Consider the following 11,693-nt stretch of genomic DNA (forward strand, 5'->3'; position numbering starts at 1 on the left):
TTGGACTGAAGGGTCTGTTTCTGTGCTGTATATCTCAATGACGCTATGACCCTAACTGGGGCAGTGTTGGTCTATGTGAAGATTTTGATAGTTTCTAATCAAAATTAGAAAGGTCAGTGATGCTATGGCACACTTCTGGGGCAGCCGGGACTTGAACCCAAGCCTCCTGGTCTAGAGGTAGGGCCAGTACCACCAGACCACAGGAACCTGAAGGTGATAGTGAAGCCTCCTGCATTCAAATGGGCACTGGATGGTTATTTGCATGAAAATACTGTGCAAAGAGGGAAAAGGCAGGAGATTGGCACTAGGTAATGGATGCTGATTTAACGAGCCAGTACAAACAGAAAGGGCCCAATACCCTCCTTCTGCACTGTGATGCATCTGTGATTCTGTGAATACGGACATCCACATCTCCACAGAGCCCTCATCCTGAATCCTTTTCCATTGACTTCTCAGTCTTGGGGAGAAAAGTCTTTGAACTGTGAAAGATTCTACAAATGTCCTCCTCCCGACTTGTACTGTCCTTTAAATTACTCCTAGTTTTTTGGGAAGGCTGTTGCTCCTGTTGCAAGAAGAGTTGTGTTTGAGGTGAGCGCAGTCAGTGTATGATGAGTATAACAAGCTTGTGAGGAATGAGTAGTGTTGTGTCAGTGTTGTGTTGACTGCAAGAGAAATTGGAGATTCTGAGGCAAGTAACTTACCACCTGTCTCCTTAAAGCCTGTGTCTTGTAGGTAATGGACATATTAGAGGTTTCATGGGAACTGAGTGCAGCCCGAGTATCACTCATGAAATTCAATGAGATCCAGAACATTGGCAAACCATTCACCATCTTCAGAATTCACCCCTTTCGTCTTCACTCCCTTCACTATTAAACCCATTTAACAGCTTCATCATGGATGCTCAGCCCATACAGTGTGTATCATCTACAAGATGCACTGCAGCAACCCACCAAGGCTCCTGAGTCAGCACTTTTCAAACCCACGACCACTTCCATCTAGAAGGACAAGGGCAGCAGATACATGGGAACATCACCCCCTGCATGTTACCCGCCAAGCCACTCACCATCCTGACTCCCTCTCCAACACTGTCATGGGTCAATATCATTGTACTCCCTCTCCAACACTGTCATAGGTCAATATCATGGAACCCCTGTCCAACACTGTCATGGGTCAATATCATGGAACTCCCTCTCCAACACTGTCATGGGTCAATATCATGGAACCCTCTCCAACACTGTCATGGGTTAATATCATGCAACCCCTGTCCAACACTGTCATAGGTCAATATCATGGAACTCCCTCTCCAACACTGTCATGGGTCAATATCATGGAACCCTCTCCAACACTGTCATGGGTCAATATCATGGAACTCCCTCTCCAACACTGTCATAGGTCAATATCATGGAACTCCCTCTCCAACACTGTCATGGGTCAATATCATGGAACCCTCTCCAACACTGTCATGGGTTAATATCATGCAACCCCTGTCCAACACTGTCATGGGTCAATATCATGGAACTCCCTCTCCAACACTGTCATGGGTCAATATCATGGAACTTCCTCCCCAACACTGTCATGGGTCAATATCATGGAACTCCCTCTCCAACACTGTCATGGGTCAATATCATGGAACTCCCTCCCCAACACTGTCATGGGTCAATATCATGGAACTCCCTCTCCAACACTGTCATGGGTCAATATCATGGAACACCCTCCCCAACACTGTCATGGGTCAATATCATGGAACTCCCTCTCCAACACTGTCATGGGTCAATATCATGGAACTCCCTCCCCAACACTGTCATGGGTCAATATCATGGAACTCCCTCTCCAACACTGTCATGGGTCAATATCATGGAACACCCTCCCCAACACTGTCATGGGTCAATATCATGGAACTCCCTCTCCAACACTGTCATGGGTCAATATCATGGAACTCCCTCTCCAACACTGTCATGGGTCAATATCATGGAACACCCTCCCCAACACTGTCATGGGTCAATATCATGGAACCCCTGTCCAACACTGTCATGGGTCAATATCATGGAACTCCCTCTCCAACACTGTCATGGGTCAATATCATGGAACTCCCTCCCCAACACTGTCATAGGTCAATATCATGGAACTCCCTCTCCAACACTGTCATGGGTCAATATCATGCAACCCCTGTCCAACACTGTCATGGGTCAATATCATGGAACCCCCTCTCCAACACTGTCATGGGTCAATATCATGGAACCCCTGTCCAACACTGTCATGGGTCAATATCATGAAACTCTCTCTCCAACACTGTCATGGGTCAATATCATGGAACCCCTGTCCAACACTGTCATGGGTCAATATCATGAAACCCCCTCTCCAACACTGTCATGGGTCAATATCATGGAACCCTCTCCAACACTGTCATGGGTCAATATCATGGAACCCCCTCTCCAACACTGTCATGGGTCAATATCATGGAACCCCTCTCCGACACTGTCATGGGTCAATGTCATGGAACCCCTGTCCAACACTGTCATGGGTCAATATCATGGAACTCCCTCTCCAACACTGTCATGGGTCAATATCATGGAACCCCTCTCCGACACTGTCATGGGTCAATGTCATGGAACCCCTGTCCAACACTGTCATGGGTCAATATCATGGAACTCCCTCTCCAACACTGTCATGGGTCAATATCATGGAACCCCTCTCCAACACTGTCATGGGTCAATATCATGGAACTCCCTCCCCAACACTGTCATAGGTCAATATCATGGAACTCCCTCTCCAACACTGTCATGGGTCAATATCATGCAACCCCTGTCCAACACTGTCATGGGTCAATATCATGGAACCCCCTCTCCAACACTGTCATGGGTCAATATCATGGAACCCCTGTCCAACACTGTCATGGGTCAATATCATGAAACTCTCTCTCCAACACTGTCATGGGTCAATATCATGGAACCCCTGTCCAACACTGTCATGGGTCAATATCATGAAACCCCCTCTCCAACACTGTCATGGGTCAATATCATGGAACCCTCTCCAACACTGTCATGGGTCAATATCATGGAACCCCCTCTCCAACACTGTCATGGGTCAATATCATGGAACCCCTCTCCGACACTGTCATGGGTCAATGTCATGGAACCCCTGTCCAACACTGTCATGGGTCAATATCATGGAACTCCCTCTCCAACACTGTCATGGGTCAATATCATGGAACCCCTGTCCAACACTGTCATGGGTCAATATCATGAAACTCTCTCTCCAACACTGTCATGGGTCAATATCATGGAACCCCTGTCCAACACTGTCATGGGTCAATATCATGAAACCCCCTCTCCAACACTGTCATGGGTCAATATCATGGAACCCTCTCCAACACTGTCATGGGTCAATATCATGGAACCCCCTCTCCAACACTGTCATGGGTCAATATCATGGAACCCCTCTCCGACACTGTCATGGGTCAATGTCATGGAACCCCTGTCCAACACTGTCATGGGTCAATATCATGGAACTCCCTCTCCAACACTGTCATGGGTCAATATCATGGAACCCCTCTCCGACACTGTCATGGGTCAATATCATGAAACTCCCTCTCCAACACTGTCACGGATCAATCTATACCACAAGAGGTTCAAGAAGGCAGCGCATTGTTGCTTTCTCCATGGCAATAAATGATGGCTGAAGGACACCCATGTCCTCTTCATGAATAACGAAGAGAAAGAAATGTTTTCCATCTCTGGGAATTTGCTCGTGTTGTATCCGGGGACTTGTCAGCTCAGTGACTGTTGTGAATAGTCACTGACTCCATTAACACTGTATCAAACGGGTACCAGCTTGGCAGAAGCTGAACTGGACAGTCATCAGTCATTTCAGTGCCTGAGTAATTTCCTATGTTCAATGGAAGCTTCCATCCCTCCCCTGTCAGGCCATAAACTCAGTCCTGTCACTTTCACCCTCACCAGATCAAGTCACCTCTCTTTATTCAACCTCTTCAAATCCTTATATCACTGCTCTACCCTTCAAGGTCTCTGGGCAAGAATTGAAAATCCAGAATTGCTTTCATTGTATCCATTCCCCAAATCCCGCTGATTTATAAAAGTTTACTGTAGCTTTTAGACTCTGTGATTTTGATCATAATACCCACAGGAGTAACAGCAATACCTTGGAGAATTGCCACTCACTCTTTTCCCATCACCAGTTTGCAGGCCGCTGTATGTTCCAGCTGAAGGGATCTGGTTCTGCGGGGGGTAGTGTCTCTACCTGTGGGCTAGAAGACCGCTGTTCAAGTCCCAGTTGCTCCTGACCAGAGGTGTATCAGAACAGGTTGGATAAAAGAATCAACTAGGCAATAGTGAGGACTGCAGATGCTGGAAACCAGAGTTTAGATTAGAGTGGTGCTGGAAAAGCACAGCAGGTCAGGCAGCATCCAAGGAGCAGGAAAATTGACATTTCGGGCAAAAGGGGATTCCTGATGAAGGGCTTTTGCCCGAAATGTCGATTTTCCTGCTCCTCGGATGCTGCCTGACCTGCTGTGCTTTTCCAGCGCCACTCTAATCTAACCTCTGGATAAAAGAATCTACAATCTGTCTGGATCTGAGAAGTTTCTTTGACGGGTCAAGGCGACATGACTTCACTTGAGGAGCAATCCATTTAGCCACTATAATTTGTTCTGACAATCCTTTTCCTCATGTGTTTCTCAAACTCTCTCTTACAGGCCACAGTTCAATCTGTGTGCACTGCCTGACCAGGCAGCACATTCCAAATTCTAAACATGTGGAAACGTGTCACAGTGGCTCAGTGGTTAGCACTGCTGCCTCACAGCGTCAGAGACCCAGGTTCAGTTCCACCCTCGGGCGACTGTCTGTGTGGAGTTTACACATTCTTCCCATGTCTGCATGGGTTTCCTCCCACAGTCCAAAGATGTGCAGTGTAGGTGGATTGGCCATGCTAAATTGCCCTAGGGATGTGCAGTTAGGTGGATCGGGCATGGGAAATGCAGGGTTGTGGGGTAGGTCTGGGTGGGATGCACTTCAGAGGGTTGGTATGGACTAGATGGGTAGAATGGTGTGCTTTCACACTGTGGGGATTCTATGATTCACATCATCTCTGTTCTTCTGCCAAACTGTACCCATTCCCTATTGACCTTTGAGCCATTGGAAATTATTAACTTTTTTTTTAACTTGCCAGCATCTGTGGAGAGAGAAACAGTTAGTATTTTAAAACTTGTGTGACCTTTCTGAACTCCTTAAAACACTGCCACTGTTTCTCTCTCCATAGACAGGCCGAGTTCCTCCAGTGCTCGAAGTGTTTCTTTCAGATTTTCAGCACCTTTTTCTTGGATTTACCTTGATAATTTTAAACACCTCGATTAAACCTCCCTTTAGCCTTCTGTACCTTAAGGTGAACCCCAGTCCCTTGCTCTGTGGGAAGTTTCATCTCCCGATGCTCCTTATCCTCCCTGAATGATGATGCTCCGAACCTGTCGTTCATGACGCTGCGCATTGAGATGTCGCTGTGATCGTTCCATTTTGCTGACTTGCTTTGCAGCAGTAATTAACAACAGCTTGTGGCAGACGCGAAGATAAAAAGAAGTCATGAGAAAGACACACGAATACCGTATTGTCTTGATTAAGTGTGAGCTCCATTTTGAGTGGGAGGCTTTGTTGAAGCGCCTATTTCTTTGGAGTTATTTTTAAATTCTGCAATTAGCTTCAATTCCCAAATGCAGTGTAAACCGGATTGGCGATGGCTGCCCGTCAGCTTTCTAGTTGTCAGCCGCTGTGTCCTCTAGTCCTTGTCGTTACTGCACAGACTTTGCATTAATCTCCTCATTAACTTTAAACCACAGCGCACATTGTTATGGAGGATGATCGTGTCTGTGCAGGATTCCTCAGCTGCTATATGGTCGTACATGTGAAAAGCTTAGGGGGGAGCATTTCTCTTTTTATTGTTTTAGGCCAGCATTTCTCGGCCATCCCTAATTGCCCAGAGGGCAGTTAAGCGCCAACCACATTGCTGTGAGTCTGGAGTCACATGTAGGCCAGACCAGGTAAGGATGGCAGTTTCCTTTCTGAAAGGACATGAGTGAACCAGCTGGGCTTTTCCAACTATTGGCAATAGATTCATAATCATCATTTGGCCCTTAAGTCCAGATTCTTTATTGAATCCCAATTTCACCATATGCCGTGGCAGGATTTGAACCTGAGCCCCCAGAAGGCGGGCTGAGTTTCTGGGTTTATACTCCAGTGATAATACCACCAGGCCGTTGCCACTTCCCCATTGTCTGATTGTTTAGCACCTTTCTCTCATTTCATTCTGCCTCCCCCTTCACTGCTCCCCCCCACCCCCACCCCCATAACACCTTACCTAACTGGAGTAGACAAGGCGAACGCAGGAAGAATGCTTTCAGTGAACTGGGAGTCCAGAACCAGGGGTCACCGTCTAAGGATATGGGGCCGTTTAGGACTGGGATGAGGAGAAATGTCTTCATCCAGAGAGTTTTGGAGCCTGTGGAATTCTCTGCCACAGAAATTGGTTGAGGCCAAACCATTGAAGGTTTTCAGGAAGGAATTAGATAATGTTCTTGGAGCTAAAGTGATCAAAGGGAATGGGGAAAAAGCAGGAACGGGGGATTGAATTGGATGATCAGCCATAATCCTATTGAATGGTGCAGCAGGCTCGAAGGGCCGAATAGCCTACTCCTGCTCCTATTTTCCAAGCTCCTTAAGATCTGGGACACATATATCGCTCAAGATTAGAGTGGTGCTGGAAAAGCACAGCAGGTCAGGCAGCATCCGAGGAGCAGGAAAATCGACATTTCAGGCAAAAGCCCTTATCGCTGTTACCGGCTTATCTCCTCAAACCCTGGATTTTCCAGGGAGAGAGGCCCAAGTCTAATTCATCCTCTCCCATTATAAAGGTCAAATAATACCAGGATGGGATGTCTCCAAAAGCCAGGGACCTCCATTTATATAGCACCTTCCACAACCTCAGGATGTCCCTTGTGCTTTACAATCAATGAAGCACCTTTAGAAGCATTGTCACAGAATCATACAAGTGGTTACTGCACAGAGAGTAACCGTTCGGCCTGTTTGCTAGCCCTCTGAAGGAACATTAAGATATTGCACTGCCACCTCCAAGATGGTGGTAGAGTCCAGCGGAACTGTGATGCTGCAGTTACTGAGTGTACCCTCAACTCTCTGAAGAATGGTCAATGCTATCTGTCATCACAAGGAAATAGAGAGGAGCTGCCAACAGAGGCATTGCATTTGCACTGTGCTCCAGCCTAGGCCTCAATCCCCAGGCCTTGGGCAATCTGTGTACAATTCCAGCTCCGTAAAACCGTACGACGCAGGAGCCAAGAAAGGCCATTCAGCCCATCCAGTCTGCTCAGCCATTCAGTGAGATCATGGCTGATCTGAGAATCCTCAACTCCAATTCCTGCCTTTTCCCAGTAACCTTTACTGATTAGAAATCTGTCTCTCTCAGCCTTAAATATACTCAGTTACCAGCCTTGACAGCCCTTTGGGAGAAAAATATCCTTGTCACCTCTGCCTTAAATGGGTGGCCTCATTCTGAGATGGTACCCTCTGGATCTAGTGTGTCCCACAGTGGAAACCAAATTGTCCACATCTAGCCTATCAAGTCCCCTAAGAATCTGTATGTTTCAATAAACAAAACGTTAACCCTCCTGCTCCTCTGACCTGCCGTGCTTTATCCAGCCCCATATTTTATCGGCTCTGACTTTCCAGCATCTGCAGTCCTCACTATCTCCAAGTCAATCGGGCTGCCTCTCATTCTCCTAACCTCCAATGTGTGCAGTCCCAACCTACTAGGCCTCTCCCCATACGACAGCCCCTCCATACCTGCAATCAGCCGAATAAACCTTCTCTGGACTGCCTCCAATGCCAGTCTAACTTTTATTTCAGTTCTGACTGGAAAAGGAATTGGGACCTTGAAATTATTATGTGAGATGGGAAACAGATTGAGACTTACTTCAGAAAGTAGACGAAGGTATCAGCAAAGACACACTGTCCAACTTACAACGTTATTTACTAAAGTCGTGGACTTTAATTGGCACATGGTCTTTAAAGATTCATCTTTTGTTTAAAGGGGACAGTTAAATATATTGTTCCCTGATTACGGCTGTCAGAAACACGAAGAGCCGCTGACTGGAATGAGTGATCTCAGACAAGAATAAGTCTTGTGAAATCTGCTAATCAGCTGATATTCTTTCCAATTACTGTTGTTCAACTGAATAATTCATTGACGTTTTATTGTGGTCGAAGGCTTAATATGAATGTGCTAATTAGTAGCATCTTTGATTAATCTGCTGAATTCCTAGATTACAACTGAAAATGCACCTCAAATGTACTTTGTGTCTGCTTTGGGACGTTGCTGAGATTGTTAAAGGGACAATATAAATGTGACATCTTCCTTCTTTGATTGATACATTTCATGGGAATGTTTTCTGGCTCATCTGAATCAGGAAAGGGGATGTGAGGAATGTGGAATCAGCCACTGTCCTATAGAATGCAAAGCTGGCTCAAGGGGCTGAGTGGCCTACTCCTGTTCCTCTTTCCTACGGTCTTATGCTGAGTGTAATTTGTAAAAGGAGTCTGCCATTAATCAGAGACAGCAGCATATGGTCACTGTCTCTGAGGCAAAACCTGTGGAGATATTGAAGGAAACCATTGAGTGCTGGTTCGTTACCCTGACACTGGATGATGAACTTAGTGAGATGGTTAACGAAGCCCCCACTTCCTCTAATTGACGGTAGGCTGTTTAATTGGCGTTCTCCCTTCCAGCCACCAGTGAACGACAGTGACCCGCAGTGAGGCCGTGATGTGAAATATTGAGCGGCTCAACTAACCCGCTAAAAATGTGTCATTTCAAAGAGGTTAGGGGAGTGGAAGGAGGCAGCACCATTCCCAAAACAAATTGAGAGACTAAACACTCCTGGGATTTTATACCCAGTGTTGCAAACTCATAGAACAGAGAACAATACAGCCCAGGAATGGGCCCTTCGGCCCATAATGTTGTGCCAAACACGATGCCAAAATAAACTAATCCCTTCTGCCAGCCCTTGCTCCAAATCTCTCCATTCCTTGCATATTCATCTGCTTATCTAAAAGCTCCTTAAACGCCCCTATATAGTATCTGCCTCTGCTATCACCAGACTCCTACCACTCTCTGTGCAAAAAACTTGCCACTCACATCTCCTTTGAACTTTACCCCTCTCACCTTAAATGCATGGCCCCTGGTTTTAGACATTTCAACTCTGGGAAAAAGATTCTGACCGTCAACCCTATCTATGCCTCTCATAATTTTATAGACTTCCATCAAGTCTCCCCTCAGTCTCTGCCACTCCAGAGAAAACAACCTGAGTTTTTCTAGCCTCTCCTTGTAGCCCATACCCTCTAATCCAGGTAGCATCCTGGTAAACCTCTTCCACACCCTCTCCAAAGCCTCCACATCCTTCCTGTAATGTGGCGACCAGAATGGAATGCAATACTCTAAGCACGGCATTTCCCAAGTCGGATAAAGCTGCAGCTTGAGGCTGCATTGATGGTAGCTCTATCTCTGGAAGTGGAGGTCCTTTCTTTGATAAGTGAAGCTATTCACCAGAGAAACTTGTGCCACAAGAAGCAAATGTTTTTTTACTTCAAATTGGCCCGTGATTTGTGGGGCTTTGCCACTGAGAATTGTTCTTTCTATCCTGTCCGCTGTAGATTGTCGGATCTGTGAAGAATCTGGATTCTTCCAAAGCCCTTCCTGGTTTCAGGATATCGTGAAAACACTTTCCAGTCAACCACAAAGTGTGGTCACAGTTGTGGTTGAGGAAACACGGCCATAACGAGAACTAACTAGAATTGGTGATGGTAATCGGGGGATAAAGGTTGATCAGGACAGGGAGCCCTCCTGCTCTTTTTCAGAATGCTGCCGCAGAATCTGACATGTCCATCAGAAATCTTGCACCTGAAAAAAGGTCCCTCTGACCGTGCAGCACTCCCTCAGTACTGCACCAGGAAGGGAGCCGTCTCACTCCAGGCTACCACCAAGCAATGACTGAAGCATAATGAAATAAGCTCATAAGACAGAGGAGCAGGAGTAGGCCATTCGACCCATCAAGTCAGCTCTGCCATTCACTGAGATCACGGCTGATCTGATGATCCACAACTCCACCTCCCTGCCTTTTCCCAATAACTCTTGATTCCCTCACTCATGAAAAACCTCCGCCTTGAATACACTTAATGCCCCAGCCCCTACGGCCCTCTGGGGTAAAGAATCCCACAGATTCACTGCACTCCAAGAGAAGACATTCCTCCTCATCGCTGTTGTAATTGGGCGACCTCTTGTTCTGAGGTTATGCCCTCAGGTCCTGGACTCGCCCAGGTAAGAGACAACTTGTCCACATGTCCCCTTTCACGTTGTACGTTTCTTGTACGTTTCAATACGGTCACCTCTCATTCTTATAAACTCAGATGAGTGCAGGCCCAACCTACTGAACCTCTCCTCATGATGGCTCAGTGGTTAGCACTGCTGCCTCACAGCGCCAGGGACCCGGGTTTGATCCCACCCTCGGACAACTGGCCGTGTGGAGTTTGCACATTCTCCCGTGTCTGCGCGGGTTTGCTGCGGGTGCTTCGGTTTCCTCCCACAGTCCACGTTAGGTGAATCGACCATGCTAAATTGCCCCGTAGAGTGCAGGCCAGGTGGATTAACCATACAGGGGGTTATGGGAATAGGGTGTGACCCCTCTTCAGAGAAATGGTGCAGACCTGATGGGCCAAATGGCCTCTTTCCACACTGTGGAGATTCATAAGCCAAAACCTCTATATCATAGAAATTGACATTTTCCTAGCTACCATCATTCCTGAGGAAGGATCACTCAACCCAAAACATTAACTCTGATTTCTCTGCACAGGTGCTGCCAGACCTGCTGAGCTTTTCCAGCAATTTGCTGTTTTTGTCCCTCCACATCTAGTGTAATGTACTTTCTCTGGGTTGTGTCCAAGATCAGTCCTCAGAGCAGGCACCAAGATGGTTCATAGGGTTCCACAACGGTTCTCGAAGCGTGCTGAGTAACAGTTTTGTTTTCTCTCTTTCTCCATCCACCCAACCCTCTCTCCCTTTCAGATCTTATCAACTCTAGAGAAGGATGAGCAGGCACGGAGGCAGAGACTGCGGAGTAAGCTGGAACAAGTGATTGATGCTATGGCATGTAGCAGCTGAGGCCTCACCAGGAGAGGAGCAATGGAGGAGAAAGCGAGGGTGGGACGGGGTGGGCGAAGAAAGACAGAGAGAGCTCAGTTGTCACTTGGAGCCTAGTAGGCTGACTGTCTGTCTATCTGTCTGTCTGTGTGCGCGCGGGTTGGGGAGGGAGGGAGGGGTGGGGAGGGCGAGCGGGGGGTGGGTTTGGGGGCGGGGGAAAGCGCGGGGGTAAGGGAGACAGAAACGTGAACGGAGCAGTGTGCACACCGGGTCTAGCAGAGGCCCGGGGAACCGATCGGGTCCAGGGGTATGGGAGTTCAGCAGTCGGCAGATTCCACGCCCCCAGCTGCATTGGCCGGGCGCTGAAGTCACGTAACCTGGGACTGGGCAGGGCTGGAGTGGGGGCTGTCAGGGGATGGGGGTAGGTAACTCGGGGAGAGGAGTCCCTGAGCTGATGAGATGCTGGGACATGAACTGGACAG

At 47.5% G+C, this 11,693-nt stretch overlaps 1 protein-coding gene across 2 annotated transcripts in view; it reads left to right on the forward strand.

Annotated features, from left to right (window-relative positions):
- LOC140483586 (plexin-A1-like) overlaps positions 1–11,350 on the forward strand; it is a 555,554-nt gene extending 544,204 nt beyond the window's left edge. The window contains exon 32 of one of the 2 annotated variants that reach the window (XM_072581813.1): positions 11,137–11,349. In XM_072581813.1, the coding sequence (XP_072437914.1) occupies positions 11,137–11,232 (96 nt within the window). In that variant the 3' untranslated portion in view covers positions 11,233–11,349. Of the gene's footprint in view, positions 1–11,136 lie in introns of both variants that reach the window. The other variant, XM_072581815.1, reaches the window with a different exon arrangement.
- The last annotated feature ends 343 nt before the right edge of the window (positions 11,351–11,693 follow it).

The sequence above is a fragment of the Chiloscyllium punctatum genome, chromosome 12 (genome assembly GCF_047496795.1).
Source record: "Chiloscyllium punctatum isolate Juve2018m chromosome 12, sChiPun1.3, whole genome shotgun sequence".
NCBI lineage: Eukaryota > Metazoa > Chordata > Chondrichthyes > Orectolobiformes > Hemiscylliidae > Chiloscyllium > Chiloscyllium punctatum.